The sequence below is a fragment of the Maylandia zebra genome, linkage group LG1 (genome assembly GCF_041146795.1).
Source record: "Maylandia zebra isolate NMK-2024a linkage group LG1, Mzebra_GT3a, whole genome shotgun sequence".
Classification (NCBI taxonomy): domain Eukaryota; kingdom Metazoa; phylum Chordata; class Actinopteri; order Cichliformes; family Cichlidae; genus Maylandia; species Maylandia zebra.
In genome coordinates, this window is record NC_135167.1 from 30691471 (window position 1) to 30715362 (window position 23892).

The 23892-nt window shown below is 38.4% G+C and overlaps 1 protein-coding gene across 8 annotated transcripts in view; it reads left to right on the forward strand.

Annotated features, from left to right (window-relative positions):
• The window catches only part of csnk1g1 (casein kinase 1, gamma 1), a 40422-nt gene that overhangs the window by 1658 nt on the left and 14872 nt on the right, over positions 1-23892 (forward strand). For 4 of the 8 annotated variants that reach the window (XM_004558006.4, XM_004558008.4, XM_004558010.4 and 1 more), the window contains exons 2-9: positions 9638-10048; positions 10244-10284; positions 11177-11246; positions 19927-20078; positions 21101-21335; positions 21444-21529; positions 23416-23500; positions 23685-23833. In XM_004558006.4, the coding sequence (XP_004558063.1) occupies positions 9865-10048; positions 10244-10284; positions 11177-11246; positions 19927-20078; positions 21101-21335; positions 21444-21529; positions 23416-23500; positions 23685-23833 (1002 nt within the window). In that variant the 5' untranslated portion in view covers positions 9638-9864. The remainder of the gene's footprint in view (positions 1-9637; positions 10049-10243; positions 10285-11176; positions 11247-19926; positions 20079-21100; positions 21336-21443; positions 21530-23415; positions 23501-23684; positions 23834-23892) is intronic. The other 4 variants (XM_004558007.4, XM_004558009.4, XM_004558011.4 and 1 more) reach the window with 1 other exon arrangement.

The window sequence follows — 23892 nt, forward strand, 5'->3', positions numbered from 1 at the left end:
ATCAGCTTGAAGCATCTTTCGGTTTCTCGTAGTATTTTGACAGGCACATTTGTGCACTGTAATCAAGGTTTTTCAAATATATTTTCAGTGCCTCCTGACTGTGATACTGAAGGAAAAGTACTCTTGAATAGTTCTGAGTGTTAAAGCTGCCTATTAACCAATTGCATGAAGTTTCCTAAGCTTTTGATTGCCAGTAAATGGTAATCCAATAAAATCTTGTGCTTCTGATTTGACTGCAGACAAATTAGTTTTTGATTCTCTCCACATTTCTATATTTCAGCGGCTCTGAAAACATGCCGTCATAATACATTACTTAGATATTTCTGCAAATGCCACATTCCTCCATCATTTCTGGATTAGAACTAGAAAATAAAATGCCTCGATGCACATTTTCAGCTGAGAGAATATCAGTGATGTGACAGATATGTGAGATCAGCAACAACAACTCAACTCTGAAAGCATCTCCAGTAATATGACACATTTCCTCTTCATGCACAGTGAGCGTCATTCAGAGTTGTAAAGATTTAGGATATCCCCATTGTGGAGACAGTCTGCCCTACCTGAACAGAGTAGCATTTAAGTATTCAAAATATGCAAAGGTTTAAGTACATTAAATGGATCGTTTGTAAGTCTCGCATCCTGAGATTTAGTTTAGTGGTTACAAAGTGACTGCAGTTATTTATTTTCAGCTAAAAAGGAAGTGGCAAATCTAATTTGTACATTGGTGTTTAAGAATCCAAAATATTTATGAGGTTTTTTAAATTTTCTTATTGAACCCAATAATTAGAGCAGAATAATTACAATATTGACAGCTTTAATGCAGTCTAATGAAATGCCATTGTGCAAATGAGCACATCATAAAACATAGGCTGTGCCATGACAAAGTCAATACCCTCATAAGGAGGGAGGCTGCATTTACTGCTAATCTGTTCTAGTGCAGGATAAAACTAAATATAGCATCCGCTGGAGTTTGGCCATCTGGTCAAAAAATAGTACTGATTGATGATCAATCAAAATCATAATTTTCTCAATATATGTAGTTGAACTCATATCATATGATTAGCATCAAGTGTCCTCTCAGATGTTCAGACTACATCTTGAGCTTCTTTTGACATGTTACATTAGACCTTTCGCCACTATTCTGTTTACGAAAGAAGTTGTACATTAGGTCCAGAGGGACATTGAGTCCACTGTTAATGTGTTTCTCCAAGCTTATCAAGTCAGTCAGTCAGGGTGTTGTACCCAAGCAGCAAGACAGGCCACTACATGACTGTTTCAGCTGTGTGGTGTCAGGTATAACTCTCTATCCATTGTGGTAGTAAATATTTAGCATAGTGTGCTGTTTTTCCTTTTCTTGGCTTACTCTCGCCATAATGTGAATTAGTGTGACATTGCCTCAGTGCGTCATGCTATCTACAGAGATGTTGCAAGTGTATGGGTTTATGTTTTTATTAAGGATTTTACTTATGATTATAGACATGTGAATGCCCCATCTCAATAACTATGGAAATTAAGGCTCATTTCATTAGGTAGGTGGTTCAAAGTAACCACCTGATTTGTTTCAAGATGGATGCTGAGTTCCTAAATTTGCTTAATGATTTAAATAAAATAATAAAAAAAAAGTATTTTTAGCATCCAATAACTGAGAACAAAATATTTGGGGTAATTGATTACTTATTTTGCATTCATTTATGATAAGGAGCTGTTTTTGTTTTACTCTTTTGTGCTACAAATCAATTGCACCCCCCTTCCTTTTTTTCAGTGGTTTGCTGACTAAAAGCTCATGCTCCCTAATTTAGCTCTAGCTGAAATTACTGAAAGAGAGCCGCCTGTTAACCAGCTCCAGCTACAGGAAGAAAACCTTACAGGGTTTTTAGAGCTAAACCTGTGTGTTGAAGGCTGCCGCCTACCTTGGTCTCAGGATCAGTCAGGGCCTAACAACCTGGCAGGTGACGGTACTATGATGCAACATTAGTGGCTTAGTGATACAGCTTTTGGGTTTACCCTGGTTTTTCACTGTTTGCCTCCTAGCCTGATCTTTTACTTGAGATAAGCGATTAACAGCTAAGAAGTCTCAGTTCTCCAGAACATGGTGTCACCACAAATTGATGATATCACAGACCACCTCCTTGCGCAGATAGAAAGGTTTTTGATAAGTCTTTGTCTTCAGTAGCGCTTCAGTAAGAAATATAGATTCTTAGGAGTGACCTGCTTTTTTTCCTTTTAGGCCTAAAACATTTAAATAATTTTGTACTGTATGCCTTAAATTAATGACCCTAATGCCGGACACCGATCTGTACTTATTAACCTTATATTAAATTCTCATGTAGACTAAGCTTACATTTGAATTATAACTATTCTTGAATTGCTCTTAGACTGTTAAACACCATGAAGGCTGCAGATGAAAGAGTGAGGCTAAAGATTAATTGAATGGAATAACAATTGTAATCCGACTGCTTCTTCTATAATAATTAAAGAGATCTAATGTTGATAAGTGTGATAACTTACAGTCTTTATTTTTGCCAGGTTTCCTTCCTGGTTTCAGATAGTCCAAATTTATTGATGTCGTAGATGTTTTCAATTCAGAGCAAAGCTTAACGCCCCCATGTTCATACATTGCCTTTAATGTTAAACTACTCCTTTCATGTGCACTTGGTCCCCTGCTTTGGGGCAATAGTTGTATTGTTTTCAAATGGTTCTCTGCCCAGAACCATGTGTTTAAGTTCTTAATTATTATTGTTTTAATTATAGAATTTTATTTTCCTGTGTAAAATTATTTGCTTCTTTTCATTAGAATTATCAATGTTTCTGATTGGTCATACTCAGCAATACCACTTTAAAAGAATGTGTTTCATATTAGACTTGGAACCTCTGTGTTTACTTATCCAGTTTTGCGTTTGTGTGATCACAAGGCCTGACTGTTGATGTTGGGGTAAAGCTACGTAGAGTGAATGATTTTTGGTTATTTGCTTGCTAGCTACTTTAGGGCAAGACCCTATGGTCTACACCCTAGACAAGTCGCCAGTATTTATTATTTGAATGATATCTTACATTTAAAAAATCTATTGCAACAAGACACATTTATGCTAAAATAGAGAAGCAAAATGCTGATGTGAAAGTCATGACAGGGAAGCTTTTATACACCTTGGTTTTGTTCTTCTCTCTTCATCTTAAGAGATTTTTAAAAAGCAACGAAAACCCCCCCAGTAGCTTTGTCATTGAAAACTCCTTTAGGCCTACTTTTTACTGTACAAAGATCAGGAATCAACAAGGTCATTGATGAAGAACCTAACCTGTAAACAGAATTGATAATGGCCCTGCTACCAATAAAAGCTTATCAATACCTGTAACAAAAGGTCTGACTTTCCCACACAGGCTGCCCCGCATCGGCTAACCAAACAACTGAGTGCTAATTGTTAGCAATATCAGATCTTCACATACAGTAGCCCATCTCTACTAGCCACTGTGAAACTGTAGTATGTTTATTATGGATGTAATTAGAGCTGGGCGATAGAACGATAACGATATGTATCGCGATATAACTTTTACTCGATAGAGAAATTAAGCTATCGCGATAGACCTCGCCGCTCTTGTCCTCTTAAAAAAAAAAAAAAAAAAAAAAAAAGGTCGGCCGATCCAAATTCAGTAGCGCAGAGCTGAACCAATCACAGCCGCAGCGTCACGTCGCGTGACTTGTTACGTACAGCACAAGTGCCAAGCCGCACGTGTGTTTGTTTGGGAAGCAGCCAGCGGATAATGGAGGAAATGAGTGTGCCGACTAGAAAAATCAACCGAGCGTGACCGAAGAGAAAACAGATGATGGTTCCAATGCCGGAGAGATTGTCGAACGGAAGAGCCATAGAAGTTCCGTAGTGTGACGGTATTTCGGCTATTTCAAGTCTGACAAAAAACAGAGTAGCGTGCACTGTAAATTGTGCCGAAAGCAAGTCTGGAAATACAATAAACTGGTGCATGCGTCACACTGTGCGCCGCGTTATTGTTTCGGTGAAATGAATTTCTACAATACTGTTACTGTTAATTCTACTCTCTGCAGTGTTTAAATGCTTACATATACACACAGTTACTGTCCCTCCACACATACGACTCGGTTCTGCTTCTATGCCGCAGCTTTGTTTACTTTTTCCCACCGAGGCTTCTAGACTTCTGATTGGCCAACATTTCTGCACGGTTAGGAATCTAGCGCCACCTGCTGCTTTGGCATGTTCATAGCAGCGTTTTCCTTCATTTCTGCCTTTATGTGTGGACGGGATTATTTTTTAAAACGAAAACAGAAAATCTCAGTTTTCAAAAATACCCGTGTACGTGTGGACGTAGCCTCAGTCTCTGACTGGAAGCGCTAATTCGTCATTCGGCTTTTGTCAGACTAAAGTAACTGTTAAAACTGTTTGAAAAGCTAAGCTATACAACAAGGAGAGATTGAGAATTTCCTTTTAGTTCTCAGTTTATTTGATATTGACAAAAGTTAGTCAGTTTTGTCTGTTCTTCTGTAAAACAAACTAAGATTTATTTTTAGAATTAATATTTTGTTTCTAAGTGGAATTGACAATTTAGTCTGTTTCATTTGTTCTATTTTGAAACTTAAACGCTTTAGCGGCTGCCTTTTGTGTAGTTTGCAATATTTGCCTTTATCTGAAAAAGTCTCATGTTCCTTAAGTACATCTACCCTGTTGAACTTATTATGGGAAATAAATATTTAAAAACAAGCTGCTGATTATTTCACATTTTACTTGTGAGCAACGGCACATTTAAATCTTACAAATATAGTTATTTGGCTTATATCGTGATAGATATCGTTATCGCCTGAAATGAAAAAAACATATCGTGATATGAAAAAATCTCATATCGCCCAGCTCTAGATGTAATATATACATCCATAATATTACATGTACACTGTAGTTCAGTAGTTCTCTCATCTTGCCAGAAATGTTGCGTTTGGGAAACAAGAATCAGTTCTCATTAAGAGTGTTTCAGATTTGACTGGTGTCTGTTAGTCACCTAGGTCTGAAAATATCTGTTCCTTTTATTGATCTCTGCCAAGAACCATGAGGCATGAGACAGTAACTATTGTAGACAGGAGATTTCTTTTTCATTCATTCATTTATGTATTTATTTAGAAGAATACATTTGAAGAAGCACCAGCAACCTATACTTTTTTTGTTTATTTTCAATACATGACATCTTTGACTGCTACAGTTCAATCAGTAATCTGGGATTTGATATTATAAACTCCTTTCCTTTCATCTATTTCTAAGAAGTACATTTACTTTTATAGGATGCCAGAAGGTGTGTATCCTCAAACATAGCTTCATTTATCAGTAGACACTGTGCCTCCAGCGGGATAAAGGTAGGGGATTCCCATCCTTACATCACAACTAAAGACTCCGTTTATTCAGACCGCAGGTCTTCACAGTGGTTGATTCTCCACAGTATCCCACAATCCAGTAGATTCCCTAAATTTGTTCTCGTCTTTATTAATTAGGGATTGACTAAAATTCATCTACACAGATTGAATGTGTCCAGTGTAATAAAAAGATTTATTTTGTATGTCCTTTTAGACCCATAAGAGATACCTTTGTAATAATGTGACCTATTCCTCTTCAGCTATTTTTTCCTTTAATCAGGAAAAACACATGCAGTACAGTTAATAAACCAAACTAAATGCTAATTATTACAGTATTTAGTGCTGTGCATCTTTGCTGTTAAAGATTGAATGTCTTTTTTGCAGCGTGAATTATTTTTGTGCCTTTGATGTTTCTACATGGTAATCCTCAGGTTAGGCATGCCAGGGCATGTTTATAGCATAGATGATTTATGGTAGTCTAGTGCACCTGGCTAAAATAAATTATACATTTATAAAATAGACCACATTTATGTTTTATCTCCAAAAAAATGAAACAAAAGGAAAGAAAAAAACTAACAAACTTACTCAGTTAGGATCAAATTATGTTCAAGTTTCATACAGAGCGCTGTCCTCTTGACTGACAGACTGATGAGATCAGCTCAAGTTGGTTTCATCAGTGTAACGTGTATTATTGTATCACCAGTGTGTGAATGGGTGGATGACTGGATATGTAAAGCGCTTTGGGGTCCGTAGGGACTAGTAAAGTGCTATATAAATACAGGCCATTTACCATTTATTCACATAGCCACCCATGTCTTTGAATTCAAATGTTGTTATGTGGTTAATTTTTGTAGATGTTATATTTTCTGGAAATTTAGTTTTGAAACCTTCATATAAACTGACTAAAAATAAGCGAAAATATGGCTCTCTTACTTGGACAGCATGCTATACTTGAATACAGTTTAGCTTACTGTAATTGAAGCTTGGTATAAAAGGTTTGAATGGTCAAAGGTCAGTTTAGCTCAGGCTAGTTTTGTAGTTATCTGTGATTTTACGTAAAGTAGTAAAGTGCAGCTGTTGTCGCGTGAACACACACTCTGTATATAAAAGATGGACCTACCCCCATCAACTGTTGTGAAATCCTGACTTAAATACTTAGGATTTAGTTAACATTTTGTAATACTATTGTTCATGGAGCCAGAAGTGGCCATATGCGGATGCAAAATGGATTGACAGACACCAGCGAATTAGTGATAATTATAGACAGAAATTAAATACTACAGTTTAGTTCAACTAAACTGGAGTTACAAACATTTTGTGCAGTTAACAATAAAGGAAAATGTATTATCTGTTAGATCATTTCATTACAAACACTGTAAAAGTGAGCAACATAACAGATGCAGTTGAGAGGTACAGCTAAGTAGCTCGAATTAGCTTAGCTGGTGTAAACCCTGGTGCATGCTGGGTTAGTGAGGCCTAAAAATGCTTATTTGCACAATGGAAGCTGCTCACCATTGGGCCTTGCTGCAAGCTTGTTTTATAGCTATGTTGCGCCGTTCCTGGTTTTATGTAATAGTAACACTGCACAGTTGCCCTTGAGAGCAAACTAGCTGTCTTTGATGCTGAGATCTGTGCAGGCAACACTGAGCGTGAGTCATCCAGAAGCCCACACACAAATACTTTCAGCAGCAGTTTTTCCATGCTCAGGAATTACAGCATTGTCATGAAAACAGTAGTAGCTGATGTTTTTCCTCAAAACACGAAAAGTTGTTTTCAGTATTGAAGAGGTATTTTGAGTAAATAATTAGCAGAATAGTCAATCGGCCTAATTAACAGGCAACGTTTTGTCGTGCTTCAGCAGTGTTATAATTTGTTGAGAATGGTTAACAGGATTTTCCCAAGAGGCCTGCAGTTGATAAAAAGCATATGCCATAAGTAATTGTTCAATGCATATTAACTGCTTTTTTTTCTTCTGAATTCTCATAATTTAATGTAATCATGTAAGGAAAGAAGTTAAAACCAAAAAGGATTCTACTGAGTGCTCAAAACAATCGGATCAGTGTCCATAAAATTGAGCTTCGGTGCTAGGGCTGAACGATATATCGCATTTGCGATAATATCGCGACATGATCAAGTGCAATTTTCTAACCGCAAAGGCTGCGATTATACTCTGGACATGTCCAAATTCATGGGCTGCATCCTCCTGAGGCCGCATTTGTAGACCGATTACGTCACAGCGACGCGCCGAAGGCTGTCCAAATTACTACCATATCCCAGAATTCATAGCGCGGCCCAGACAAACTCCAGTTTCCAGCAATGGCGGCCGCTACTAAGTTTTAAAATTACTCATACTAATCTTTCTGGGTCACAAAATAAACTTTTAACATATTTTCAGGCGAGAAAGTAGTTGTGTAAACATCAAATATCTGCTCGGTTTATCAAGATATCCCATATTTGCAAAAGTGCTTCGACGTTTTCAGAGGCGTCTGCTACCCACCAGCTCGACAGCTAGCCGGGAGCTCGAGGGTTACTGATGCGGCCGAGAACGGCACAACTCCCGGCACATCATTTTCAGATCACCGCGGAGTTTCGCTGCTCGGGTTAAACGTAATATATAAGTCACTTAGACAACCTAAAAATGTTATTGTTGGGCTTTTTTCAGTGTTTTGTTTGTTCGTGAGTAAATCGGTTTGGCTGAGATTAAAGTTATTAGATTAGATAAAATAAAACTTTATTAATCCCCCGGGTGGGTTCCTCCTTGGTTTTCACACAGCTGACTAAACGTCAAACAGAAAACTTATTAAACAGAAGTATGAGACAGTCGAGAATTTACACCAGTGTCTGGTTATATTTTAGATAGCAAGAAGCAGACGGCCGAGTTTATTAAACTCCACCGAGACAGCGGTGACGCTAATCAGAACTAGACCGTCCAATTTCACGCCTTTAAATTTTAAAGGCGTGTTTGTGTGTGTGTTTATACAATTGCTATTATGTTTGCACTTTATGTGTAATGTTACTGACTGCAGAGATCAGTAAGATGTGTGTATTTTTTATTTATTAGTTTTATTTATTTAATATTATTTTTTAATTGAATGACTGTCTAGTAGTTCACAGATGTCGAAAAACTGAGTGTGGTAAAGCCACAGATTTTTTTTTATATATATTTCTGCAATCTGCACATTGTACTGACTTTCATTTTAATGTTTACACCAGGGTTCCTTGTCAGCACTTTATGCTCAGATGTTTGTAAGCTAAAAATAAACTATTGTGTATGTTCAAATATACTGTTGTAATTGAAGAAGTTAAATAAAAATGTCAGTCATCAATTCATGCATCACCTCATGTCATCATAACAGAGGTCTGTCTTCCAGGAAAGAACAGTTTAAAATTAATGTAATATAGTATTGGCCATACTATATGATGTATTGCTTGTCTTTGTTTAATAATACAGAAGACAAAGACCTTAAAAAATAATCGCATATCGCATCGCAATCGCAATATTGGGGCAAAAAATCGCAATTAGATTATTTTCCATAATCGTTCAGCCCTATTCGGTGCCCTTGCAAGCCAACATGGCTTTATATAATTGTTTACATAATATTCTCCTCTGACTTTGTCTGGCGGGGTTTAGCTGTGGGTAGTGAGATGCCTTCAGAAACACAAACTATGACTTAAGGTTTTTGTGTTGATGCTCAAACTACCTGCTGTGTTTTCTATGACCACTGTGACCTGATTACTATCTCTTCACCCAGCAGCCTGTTAGAGTGAGCCATTTGTCCTTGTTTAGCACTGTGTACTTGTAAACACAGTTTTTTTTTTTTTTTTTTTTTTTTCCCCTTTTCTCTTTTTTAACAGCCTGTAAACGACTTTCAAAGAGAGTTAAACCTGGTCTCTTATGGGGAAGTTAGATTATGTGTTGTTGTTGTTGAGGAATCACTATCAGTGAAATTTTATGACCTAACATGTAGTCTGGATTTTTCATTTTGTCATTAAAAAACCTTTTGTATTATAACCCCATGAAGTAAAGTGTGATTTTTTTTTTCTCTTTTTTTTTTTTTTTCTTTTTTAGATTTTTCATCTAATAATAGCAGTAGAGAAAACATAAAAAATTAATATCTAACACCTAAACATTTGAGTTTCATTTTCTGGTTCATTTTAATCTGTGATCATCTGTATTCTTTTTGATGCAATGAGGTTTTTAAGAGTTTAATCAGGGTAAAATGTTCTTTATTAAAGGGTAATATCTTAAGTATTGCCATATGTTGTTTGTTACAGGTCTTTCACCTTCTCCTTCCTGTGACAAATGTTGAGGCCTAACATCTCTTAGAGGTGAGGGTGAGGACAGGTCGGAGTGTCGGTCAGCTGCATCAAGTTTTGTCCCATGAGAGTGACTGTACCATCCAGGCACCTCCAGTGACCAGGGCTGTGGCTGTGGTGGGCCCGGCCCAGGAGGCCTTTTTGTACATCACTCCAGGCTCCTGCTGACCTGTGCTGCTCTCACCATGGATCAGCAAAGAGACAAGTATGGCGACCGACAAAGGAGCGCTAAAGTGTCCCAGGGAGGCCGCAGCGGACACCCGTCGCGGCCATCTGGCTCCTCCAGCTCCTCTGGGGTTCTCATGGTGGGGCCAAATTTTCGTGTGGGCAAGAAGATCGGTTGTGGAAACTTTGGCGAATTGAAGCTTGGTAAGCTGAATCTCAGTCAGATGTTAAAATATTTATGCAGGACATGATTTGCTAGCAGACATAGCAGACATGGATGCTGCAAAGGTTGCTGGAAGTATGTCATCTAATCTATTACAGAGTTATCTTTTCTCTAAAATAGTGTAATTTATTTTTAAAACATCTGAACCATGCTTTTGCTCTCCTGTCTTATTCCAGGAAAAAATCTCTACACAAATGAGTATGTAGCTATTAAACTGGTAAGTGCACTCTTGCTTTTATTGCTTGACTTCTCACATCTGCAGATGATTTTTAGAATCAATTTTAATGCTAAAGTCATTACTTTTAAAGCGCTTCATTATGTGAAAAAGGTCCAATACGGAAATTAGTAATAGTAGGATCAGAAATGTTGGTACAGAAAACATTGAAAGCATGGTTTGCTTTATTGTAATTGCTTGAATATAACAGTCAGCGATAATGAGAATCTGAACTAGATGATTAGCACATTGAAAACAGAATAAAACAGATGCTTACTGTTAGTCTTTCCTCCGTGTTCAGTATTAGGTGTTGATATTAAAGTGATTTTCAGATGGGCTATTTTGACTGCAATTTGCAGTGGTGCAATCGTAGTGTTGTAACTGTTCTTGAGGAGAAATGTGAGTGAGGTGTAGATGCTCAGCTAGGCGTGTCTCTCCAGCGGCTGCTGGACTGGAAATCATGGCTCCTGACTCATGCCCTTATTATTGCTCACCAGAGAGTTGTAATTTGCTACAGAATCAACGTATTAAGCTTACCAACCAAATGGCTTTTAGCTACTCGCTCTATTGTATGGTGTGCTGACACTTGAGCTGGAAAAAAAAAAAAAAAAAGAAGTTTCAATTTAAAGTGTGTTGAGTTTGAAAGTTCAGAACAGTTAACTGGAAATAAAGTTTAGAATTTGGGGGCACAGCAAAGTGACTGTTTTAGGTATATTTTTAAGTATATTCAAACTATTTTTCTTTAGCTCAAATGTGATGTTTTGTTGAAGTGCTGCTCTGAATATTGACCCATACACAAACATTTGCAAGGTGAAATTCATAGCATTAAAACTGCATTTATTCCAGTGTTTATGTCCGATTTATTGAACACTGGTCTGATGTGTTTACCATTCAGGAACCAGTGAAGTCGAGGGCACCACAGCTGCATTTAGAGTACCGGTTCTACAAAACACTTGGAACTGCAGGTAAGGTCACAGATTTGTTTTCTACTCCCGTCTGGTGGTTTTATGTGACTTCATGATAGTGATTTGACTGTTTTGGAAGATCGGCCTAAAGATTGCATCATTTCCACAACAAGTGATTACTCTTCTCAGGTTACATATTGAAATTAAGCTGACTTTAATCTCCGGGAGTGTGTATATGACTGGATGAATGCCTACGTGCATAGAAAGCATGTTGAACAGTGACCTTGGGTGAAAATAGTATTGCCAGAGGTGCAGTTCACTATGAAAGGTGGTTTCTATTTTCACTTCCATTGGGCTGCTTTGCTTCTGTTTTGGCAGTGAGTGCCAGAGTCTGTGCTGTGCTTTGGACCTATAATGCTTCATTAGGTGGCAAGAACTTGTTTAGAGATTCAGGTTGAAACAGAAAAATAATTTTTGTATTTTGCTGTGATCAGTTCAGGCACATGAGCCTGAACGAACCTTGCTTCTGAAGTCGCAAAACTCAACTCTATATGGACGTCTTCAGGTTTTGGGCAAGTTGTTGAAGCACAGAGAGTGTAACACAATGTTTCCCACTCAGGATTACTGTAGCCCTTTCAACTGGCTCAAGGGCTTGGCTCAGTTCATTAGTCAGGTTCTACTGTTTAGGCTTCAGATCAAGATAGTGTTGTTTTCCTCGTGGAACCACTGCTGGGTCAGACAGTGCAGTAGTCACAAGCCATCTTTGTTCCAGAAGCCTGGGTAACCTGATAAATACTATTCTAGTGAATACTTACATCTTGAAGCATGTGCTGTGGTGTGCTCATTTGCAGCTGCTTATCCTTTAGCTCAGTGAATGCCATCTAATTGCTGATGCCCGTCCATGCTTTTCTACCAAAATCTTTACAGCTGCTACAACATTAGCACCATTGTCATGGACAACAGCTTTTTCTTTCTGTGGTGGAATGTCGAAGTTGACAAGACCGTCCTCAAGCCATTCTCCAATAGGGCTGTTCGATATAACGATATATATCGGATGACGGTATAAAAACGTCTATCGTTTCCTATGACGCTACCGTTTGTTTCATGGTGTCGTAAAATAAACTGTTTACGGCAATATTTTTTTCATTGTTTTGATGGTCACTGTAGCGGCTATATTAATTTCGTAAAGTTCTCTTTTCTCTTATATTTAATATAACCACTCTACGGACCGACAAGCGCGTGTTGTTAGCAACAACGACGGTAAAACCATCGCGTGGCTCCGCTGTCCGCTTGTTTGTTTTCCCACATAAACCTTTCACAATAAAGCTCAAGATCCTGTTGAGACTTTGCATACTCTTTCACGTGATTCTTTATTTTGAAGAGAGTTTATGGATGAGAAGCAAAAAAGAGCCGTCAGGTGCTAAAAAATAAACCTTAGACTCAAACTTTGAAAGAAAATGGTGGCCGTTACAACTTATGTCTAAAAATGTATCGTTTCATGCATGGGTTAAAACACTGGACTCCATGTAAAGGACGCCCAGCTGGAAACACTTCACGCAAGTTGCCCGAGATTCACAGAATTTACATAAAATGTTACATTTTTGTGATTTATATCGTTGCCAGGACGATAAATGTCTTATATCGGGATATGAGATTTTGGTCATATCACACAGCCCTAATCTCCAATATATGCAGCGTGTGTTCTCGTCAGAAGCATTGTTATCAGTCTGCGGGTCTCTATTCACCAATCCTTACGAATAATGTGAAACATCACCCCTCGATATGCCTCTGTAGCGAGGCTCAAGCTAGGGAGTGCAAGGAGTGCAAGGCTCAGTCTGCTGCAAGCTTAAATTATGGTCTCACAGAAGTGTCAGTTAGGGGTTAACACCCACCACAAACGTATTCTAGTGCAGTCCTCCAAAATCTCTGCTGCATGTCCTAATCAATCAGGATTTGACTGACCTAATCGTCAGACGAGTTGGCTCAAATAGGGAATGGAGTGACAGTGGGAGAAGCTTGGGGGAAAAAATAAATCAAAGATCAGAAATACGTTGTTTTAAAGCTCTTTGTATGTTGTAACTTTGCTCTTCTCTGTGGCTGGCTGATGGACCATCAACAGCATGAGTAAGAGTAGCCCACAGACTGGCTGTATGACAACAAACCCTCTGTGCTGGTGGACTGTCAGTCCATAATTGCCTGCGAATTGCCTTTGCCCTACCCCTGCTCAAGTGTGAAACAAGCATAAAGGGCAGTTTTTTTTGTTTTTTGACCTCTTCATAGTTTACTTTCAGGAAGTAAGTTCTTGAAGTAACTGTGTACCTGGGAATGAAAGTGGAAATTATATTCAGAAGCCCTTTGTCTTCCACCATTGAGTGTTCAAAATGCAAGTCAGCAGCATGCTCAGCTGAACATGGTGCAGCTGTCTGAACAAAGTTTTTTGCATACAACTCTGTGACTTACTGAAAAGGACAGTAACAAATAATTCATTGTCCAACAGTGGCTTAGTTTTACTGGTATAGTATATTTTTACTGGCATCAGAAGAAGTTTAGCTTTTTCTTTTGTTTGAAATGGTCTCAAACTAGTCTTCATCTTTGTCTTGTTCCACTATTTTATTCTTTCTCCATCACACCATTAATCATGATATAATTTTGAGGCTATATTTTTTTTAATATATTTATATATATTATCAAGTCTTATATATTTCGTTTTTTTTTTTTTTTTCCTTTTTTCTAAGTAGCTTGTGCAGTTGAAAACTGAAAACGCTTGCATTGTTTGATTAAGCTGACATGGTGAATTTTTAGCATTGAGTTGGTTATTTACATATTTGGCAAAGCAGCATAACATTCATTCAGACCTGTACTTTCACAAATCTGGCCAGTCTAAGTCTCAATCTTTGCACTTGCTTTTTGGCCTGTCTTGATGTTTCATAGGGAAATGTGAATCTTAAGGTTGTAAATGTTCCCCTATTGTAACCAGTTAGACCAGTTAGTCATGGACTTAACTTAAAAAAAAAACTTCAAGGAACTAAAAAAAACCCCAATTACCCCGGCAGCCCAAAACACAACAATATTATTATTATTATTATTATTATTGTTATTCACTCATAATGCCTACAATTTGTCCCTTGCACCGTTTGATTTGTAGTGTGAAACAGTGATTTTAGTTTTAATGGTACCCACACTGCCAGCCATTTTTATTTTTCCAGATTATCCAGATGCCCAACAAATCTTATTATCTAGCTTTCAGAATGAAATGCAAAGCAATAACTGACAACTTCTCGGTTTGTCATAAAAGATTAGTCAGGATTTGCTGACGCATCACTGTTACAGCAACCACTAGCAAGAATGTTGGCAGGATCAAATGAGCACCACAGAGAATGAAATTAAGTCATTTTTTAAGTGTTGGTACTAAAGGAAATGGGTGTGAAGGCTAGAAACAATGGAACTATGGAAAAATCTTTTTTTTTTAAAACAGTATCCACGGTTGTCTTGGTAAAATGGGTACAATAATAATGGATACATATCAGATATATTGACCCAAACGAGCTTTTGAGGTCATTTTGTTTTTGTTTGGTTTTAATTTGTTACCTATTGTGCTCTTTAAAACATAGGGATGTTACAGTGTTTAGGGATGACCCCAGTAACAGTTTGTCATGGAAAATAAAAGCCTTTTTTTGTGTCGTGGGTGATCTTTGATGTGCTTTTTTGGAGCTCTACATGCATATGTGATAACCCGACAGGGAGTATAATGGCTATTGTTTTGCAAAGGCAAGGGCTGGAAAAGGCCAACTGTGCGGAAACTCATTAAATATTTAGAGAGTGGGTCTGCCTCTCTTAGTACTAACCTGCCTCTGTCCTCTTCTTCCAGATGGGATAACGTGACCTCATTTCTTCTTGGCTGTGTACTGTGCTACATTCCTCTCAGCCAATGTGGTTATCACAATGTCTGCATGATGGGGTCTTTATGAATTAATGTGGTTTGACTCAGCTGCTCTGTCAGGTGTTGTTATCTGATGCATAAACAACTATCGCTGGATATTAATGAGGATGATTCAATTAAAAATCAAGCATCATCTTGCAGTTAATATTTGCCATCGCAATCAGGGGTGCATCATCGCTTTGGTTTTACAAGCCAGTGAGATTATGACACAGCATTGTGAGGAGGGCAAAAATGTTTCTAAGAGCGTGAGGGTTTGTTCAGGGGTGGGTGGAGATTGTTGAGCTGTTAAAGGTATTGGCAGGCAGACCTCGTCATGAAACACTACACCATCTCTGTAAGCACTGCAGGGCACAACGAGTAAACATGTCCAATGGTGACACAGTTTAATAGATGTTACCGACATGTAAAGAAAAGGCCAAAGGTTTTATCGTGTGTGTGTGTGTGTGTGTGTGTGTGTGTGTGTGTGTGTGTGTGTGTGTGTGTGTCCACTTATGGGAAATCATAGATATATGTTGAAGAAAATTGAGCTTCTTTCATTACACAGTTAGATTTGAGTGAAAATAATTAGAGAAAATGAGGGATTAGAGAAACCATAAAGTGGTGTTTTTGTGTGCTTTTAGAAATTAAAGAGCCCAATGTTCTTGAGTGTGTTTAAAGGGAGACTTAAAGATCGAAAAGAACCACAGGATTTTCCTGCAGCTTTTATTTTTGCATAGAATGATAGAGTATAATGTTTGTTTTTAACACCATAGTTGCTGTATAATTACAGATGTTGATTTCTTGTCACTTAAAGGAAGCACAGCATTTTCAAGGGGATTCATTATGCTCATTTAAACTCCTAGAGTGGCTTTGCACAATTCTCAGTTCAAAATTACCCTTGTTTATCTTGTACTGGACCTGAGTGCAGACCGTTACTTCATTCTGACTGAAACAAACCATTTTAGTTCCTTCATCTTTAAGACCACCCTCCCTGTTTTCCATTCTTATGACTGGCTGCCTCTCTGTGTGCCTGAGAGATCTGGCTCTTTACTCTTTATAACATCAGACAGAGCTAAGAGCAGAAAAAAAAATGGCCTTGAGAGAGTTAACAGAGTTCAAGCATTACTCGCATATATGCGAGTAATGCTTGAACTCTGTTACTCGCATATATGCAAGTAATGCTTGAACTCTGTTACTCGCATATATGCGAGTAATGCTTGAACTCTGTTACTCGCATATATGCGAGTAATGCTTGAACTCTGTTACTCGCATATATGCGAGTAATGCTTGAACTCTGTTAACTCTCTCAAGGCCATTTTTTTCTGCTCTTAGCTCTGCATTATTGCTTTGCATTTCATACTGCATTATTGGTAAATATGTCCACATCCATTTATAACAGTATGTAGACTGAAAATATGGAAAAGCATGTTAGTGTTGTTGTTGTTGTTTGTTTTTTGTTAACAATGATATTTATTTCACGAAACCGTTAAAAGAATTCAGATTTTATTTCAAATTAATTAATAAAACAGCAAAAACGATATGCTGGTTGTTGAGCTTTTACAGGTGAAATGCAAATATGTGTAACAAAATGCCACAGTAGTCAAATAATTGGTCCAACAAATGAGCACATTGCCAGCCATCTGCACAGGTTTAGGGAAAGCAGCCACTGAACAACAGAAGCAAGCCAGCAAATACGTCTGTTAGAAATTGAAAGGGGCCAGCTTGATGTTGATTTGAGGGTAGAGCTGAGCAACCAATCGCAGGCTATATCAGTAGTGCAGGCAGCCAATCAAAGATGGATCTGCACGATGTGCAAAATCTTGCATCAGGCAGGAGCTGGCTGTATTCCAGGAGTTTGGTGTGGAGCTGCTGTAGAACCATCACGAGGAGCCTGCTCACAATTTTCTCAGTAAAACCCACCCATTAGTAATATACAGTGGAAAAATCTGTCCACCAGTCTTTGATTTGCTTATCCTGTTATGGCGGGCTGGAGTCTCTCCTAGCTTACAGTGGTTGACGCGTAGCGCAGTACAGTCTTGGACAAATAAAGTCTCTCACAACACTGACAAACATACACACACAGAGCATAGTGAGAAAAGGGAGTTCACGCCTACAGTCAATTTAGAGTCACGAATTCACCAAACCTGCGTTATATTAGACTGTGGGAGGAAACCCACGCATGCATAAGGAGAACATGCGATCTTCACAGAGAAAGCGTCACACACTAATCCAAAATTAATTTCTGTAAGATATTCATTTTCTTCTAACCTGATTACAAATGGTAAATGGCCTGTATTTATATAGCGCTTTACTAGTCCCTAAGGACCCCAAAGCGCTTTACATATCCAGTCATCCACCCATTCACACACACATTCACACACAGTCTTTCTGTGATGCGTTTCAGCACTCTTGTTGTGCAATCTGGTCCACAACGCATGTCTACCAAAGAAATGACAGTTATGTGGCATTTTGGGCCTGTGGAAGACTTGATCCTTGACTTTGGGTTGAAAAATTGCACATACAGATTTCAGTGTCACAACCTGTGAATAAATGGGGGAGTGTGTCTTGGCTAGGATGAGCTGTCTTCATTTATCATGCATTCACGAGCAATGTGTAGATTTGTGCAGGTTTTAGGTGCATATTTCCTTCAAAATATTGCTCTAATAAAGGCAATCCCTCAGTGCTGTTCTCCGTATTCAGTCACTTTTGCATCCCGTCCACTTTGTTGAAAATGCAGACTTTGTCTATGCTCTGTGCAAATACTGAAGAAACTCTTACAGTCCAGGTGAGCACACAGAGCAGTCATTGCAATCTTTATGTTTACAAAAATTGAAAGAGAGAAGTGGTACCTGCAAAATTGGTAGCTTCCAACAGCGTTTGAGTTTTCCTGTGGAATTGCTGTGTGTGGTTGTGGACAAAAAGGTTCAGTCTTTAATGTTTGTTTGACTTTTGTGCTGTAGACAACAGTGGTTTGACCATCCCCATTGCTAGTTAAAAGCTAGATCCATATTGTTTTAAACTGTTTATCAACTTATTTACCGCACATCTCCAATCTGACACATTTTTAGGCCTCCCACAGGCACACAGGGTTTCAAGCCACTCATTCCTATGGTACAATTAGCAACCCACAGAACTACATAATGGTGTCCAGAAGCACAGGATGGAGCGCAGCATGACTCCTACATGCCCATATGCTTGCTGACAGCATTTATGCCACCTTTCATACTGCAGTGCATTTCCCATTACCCAGCTGGCAAGCCAAATGTCTCCAGCAACATGTTTAATATAAATACATCAGTGCACAAAATTTGGGAGTATTATTTGTATTTAGCTTTTTGTCGGTTTGTTTTGCCATTATTTTGAAAAACAAACAGTGTCGTCACACCTTCATATGGCATATAATAATAATAATAATAATAATAATAATAATAATAAACCAAACCATTACAATGGGGACTGACATCCTGTCCATAACTTTTTCTTTTCTTTTCTATTCAAGCTTGTCCATTGAAAGAGAGATGCAAATTTACATTTCAGTGTTGTGTTTAAAGGGACTATTAGAGCTTTGTTAGATTTCACTATAAAATTATTTGCTTAGGGGTTGTTTGGATGAGAGGAGTTTTAATGATGGATGCATTTTAAATCTACATATGTATCTAATCTACATGTATACTTGCATCGCAACACACACACACACACACACACACACACACACACACACACAAGAAAGAAGACGGTTACTTTCAAAGTCTGATGCAAAAGATGATTGATAATTGAAAGACTGACTTTAGGATCTTTTTTTTTTTTTTTTTTTTTTTAACTTTGCAATTATACTGTATGTCCAAGGACTGAGTATAACTTTATTATTCTGTTATAGCAAGGTCCTTATGATTGGATCTCCCTTTGAAGTTTCTTGAGAGGACCTTTTTAATAGGAGTCTGACTAGAAGTAAGCACAGCCAAACTTTGAGTCATGCTTCCCTGAAGGCAGTTAACAGTTTGACCTGATTTCCTGTTCTTTGAAACTAAAGTTCAGGCGGTGGTCAGGATAACAACAAAGAATACAAATGTTACCACCAATTACGATTGCATGTGCATATAACTGTAAATCCTGCAGATGGAATATATATTTAGATTCTGTGACGTGCCTATAATTGAAATTAAAACTGCAGGAGGAAATCAGTGCACATGTTGCGCTCCCCCCCCCAAGTTTAACTGTTAGAAGGAGCTTTCATTCCCAGATTACACATACAAAGAATTAAAAGAGCACTAGCCTTTATGCAAGTTCCAGTGGCATCGGACTGATCACCCAAGACTAAATTACACTGTGGCAAGAGGTAAAATAAGAGCCGGGTTGACAGATGGACAGGATTTTTGAGCAGTGAGAGTGAGTAGAGCAGACAGATCATAATTCAGTTGGGAGGTTGTGATATGAGCCAGAGAAAAGATTAGTTTTCAGCTTGCAGAGGCAGAATGACACAGTATTTCACCTCAGGGTTAATGTTTACCTAGCAGCGCTCTGTCCTCAACGACCTCGTAGTGCTCCTCCTCCTATCGGTCCATTTGAGGGCCTCTTATGGTTGACCTTGGACCCAAGTTGGAAACGTCATTAGTCAAGGGAGACGGGAATAATAAACAGATTTTAAATACTGTATACAAATGAAAAACACTGAGCTTTTTCTGTATGTCGTGTTTAGTACCCCAGCTTTTGAGAGTTGTCTTGGATTACTTTTAGATACTTTAAAATAAATAACATATATAAAGGCAACTACTGGGTTTGTGTCTCCTTGTAATTTTTATTTCTTTCCTCCTCGTATTTTAGCAGAAGGTGTGCCTCAGGTGTTTTACTTTGGGCCCTGTGGGAAGTACAATGCCATGGTACTGGAGCTGCTTGGCCCAAGTCTAGAAGACCTCTTTGACCTGTGCGACCGGACCTTTTCACTGAAGACCGTGTTAATGATAGCAATTCAGCTGGTGGGTTTGGAGCTTTGTATGACACCATCACAAAAACTTCTACTCACTTACTATGACTGATGAAATCAAATACATTGAACATAAAAACTCTGTGAAAATTCTATGAAATGGTTCAAATCACCATCAGCCTATATGCAGAAATGGCAGAAAACTATTTGCTACTTAATATAGTAGCTGGAGTTAGACTAACAAGTTCATAATCAAAAAATAAAATGTTTACTGTAGTTTAACAATTTGCATGGCAAGTTCAGCACAATTTACATTTCCAGTTAATGACATATTTTCAGTAAAATCCATTTTCATACTATAGGAATGAACCCTTGTTTCAAAAACTATCCTGGCTGGATATTTCAGAGGCTTAATCCACCAAGCCTTTACATTTTATAGTATGCTCCAGAATTCCCAGTACAAAATGATTCTTATTGAGTAAACTGTCCATATAGCTGATTTTACAAGTCTTGCCTGAATACCTGAGGTTCTTGGAGCTTGTGGAGAGTGACTCTCCTATTACCGAGTATGCAAATTAGCAATCTGTTAGTATATGCATTCTTCTGGGCAGATTTGGGTAGACTGGAAGCTGTCGTGAAGCGCAAAGTCATGCACATCAAAATTTCTGACGTTTCATTTTGTCAGCACAAAAACTGCAGTGCTCTTGTAATATAGATATCCTCTGAAAAAAATGTAAAGACCTCCATAGAAGCTCAGCACAGAGGTTTCCTAAAGACTGCATCGCAGCCACCTCACATTATGAATTTATTATGTTGCTCACCTTTAATTTTTTTCCTAAAAAAAGACAGTGATTCCACTGTAAGTGCAACAAGTTAACCTTAAGTGTTAAAAAGTTGTCGTGCTTTTTTTTTTTTTTTTTTTTTTTTTTTTTTTAAATAAACCATAATGCTGAAATTCATTATAACTGAGAAAATAATGTCAACTTGGTTCAGCAGAAAAACCCATTTTCAATAACTGTGACTCTGATTTAGTGGCCAATCATTTACCATGACTGATGTGTTCTTCATCACCAGATTTCACGAATGGAGTATGTGCACTCTAAAAATCTCATCTATAGAGATGTAAAGCCCGAAAACTTTCTCATTGGACGGCAAGGAAATAAAAAGGAACACATCATTCACATCATTGACTTTGGCCTGGCCAAAGAGTACATCGACCCCGAGACCAAAAAACACATTCCCTACCGGGAGCACAAGAGCTTAACTGGTACTGCGCGATATATGTCCATCAATACACACTTAGGCAAAGGTAAGAATGATTTTATTGTTGTTGTTCTGGGACGTCTGTTTGTAAAACGGATGCTTTGGGACATAGTTGTTGAATTGTGTCAGTGAGATGTTATATCTATTGATACAGAGCAAAGTCGGCGAGATGACCTGGAGGCTCTGGGCCACATGTTCATGTATTTTCTTCGTGGGAGTCTACCTTGGCAAGGGCTAAAGGTATGTAAAGTATATTGACAGTTTCCGAGATTCTTTCATCAGGACTCTAGTCATTGTATAACCTTAAATTCTAACACACTCTGAGTTGCTGTGTAATTTATATTATTTACCCATCAGTAGCTGCGGCATGTGCTGAAAGTCTGTTCAATATGACTGAGAAAATGTACTTCCGAAGACTTCAGCTTTCATTGTGTTTATCTCTCCATTGGCACATTTAAGTCTTTCTTAATGAATATTAAAAAAAAAAAAAAAGACTAAACAAAGGTTACAGTTGAAAATGAACCAGCTGTTATTTTGTGCTCACAGTTCAAAATTCATAATCTTTAGAAGCTTTTCTTCAGGCTAATGTGTACAGAGTGGTACAGTTGGTTGTTAATTGAAGCAGTAAGCTTCCTATTCCTCTTTGCTTACTACTCTGAATCCTTTCTGCTTAACCACCTGAAAATCTCCCAGAAAGTTGATTCTGTTCATCACTTGACAAAACGTTTCTCCCACTGAAAACGCTACGTCCAGATGACCAGAATCAGCTTTCTGAGATTTCCTTACTTTGATTGAACATGCAACAAGAAACCTCAAATCAGTGGTTCCCAAACTTTTTTTGCTAGGCCCCCCTTTGTTTTACAAGAAAAATGCCCCGCCCCCCCGCAAGCATGCACGCACACGCACAAACACATCCTCCAGCCACACACACCCTTATTTTGCTCCATTGCGGTTTATTTCACACCTCAAACATTAAGTAAACAATTAAAAATTACAGGTAGTAATAAAATAAACTACTAACTCTTTTACGCTGCGTCCACACCTACACGGGTATTTTTGAAAACGCAGCTGTTTCGTCCACATGTAAACGGCGTTTCGAATCACCGAAAACTGTATTCCTCGTCCACACGTAAACACAAAAAAGGAGTTTTAAAAATCTCAGAGTTGGTCACGCAACGTCAAAGGTCTGTGCCTTTTTTCACATCACGCTGTGCGCCACGTTATTGTTTAAATGAGATGAATTGCAGAATGGCAGATAGTCAGATTAACAGTATTTTGTCTCTATCTGCAGGTTTTACACGCTTACATATACACACGCAGTTACTGTCCCTCCATTTACAAAGGCAAAGGCATAACGGTGTGATTATTTTACGTGTAGTTGTTTTTTTCCCTGTGTAATAATATTCAACATTGCTGTCAATAAATTTTTCAAAAAAATGCCTCTCTGTGCAAAATGGGTTTAAAAACATAAACAACTGTGGGATACTGTTAGTCCGTGATTTGAACCGAGGGAACAAATCGTGGCAGGATCAGTCTGATGTTATTTGTATCCCGCTGTAACTTTGCTGTATAAAAATCTAACATCTCCAAAATGTCAGGAGTAGTTAGTCATTACAACAAGTGTGTGTGTGTGTGTGTGACCTAAAAATCAAGAATGTGGGATACTGTTTGTCCGTGATTTGAAGAGCCCAGCGCGTGCTCCCGACGAAGGGAAAAGCAATTCTGCAGGGGACCTACCTTGGCACTTGTGCAGGTGAAGCCAAAGGGAAGATATGCTTCACCATATTTTCTAGTCTTTGGCTCAGAATGAAGTTGGTTTGGAAACATATTCAGCGATGCTTCATCTCCTGCTTTGCGTTTGTGTGGGCGCCCCGTGCTAGCAGTGTCCAAGCATTTTCCCCCCTGCTTTTCATACCGTGCCCCCCCTGCAATGGCTCTGCGCCCCCCCTCAGGGGGCGGGCCCCACACTTTGGGAAGGTCTGCCTTAAATGGTCTTGATGGCAATAAAGTGATCAGTAGTATCATGCTGTGTCTCCAGTCATGGAAGCTCAGTTGATTTTTCAGAGAGAGCGTTTACTTCAGACACATTAAACAAGAAAAAACACTTTGCTTTGAATCTTTTTCAGGCTGACACACTGAAAGAACGATACCAGAAGATTGGAGACACAAAACGAAACACTCCCATCGAGGTCCTCTGTGAGAACTTTCCAGGTATGCTATTGATGGCTGTAATCTCACTTTTGGATCAGCTTGTGAGCCTTGATAGTGTGAATACTGGCTGTGATGTAACGTGATTTTTCAGATAAAATGATCTAAATGTCGTCCCACTACACAATTTGTACGGATTTATCCTCATGAAAGGTGAGAACATTCTTGTTGGTTCTGTGTAATACAGAGGAGATGGCCACCTACTTGCGATATGTGAGGCGGTTGGACTTCTTTGAAAAGCCAGACTATGAATATTTGAGGACTTTGTTCACGGAACTGTTTGAGAGAAAAGGATACACCTTTGACTACACCTACGACTGGGTTGGCAGGCAGATTGTGAGTAACGGATCACATTTTACATGTCAGTAATTTCACCTGTTTGACTGCAGAGCTGA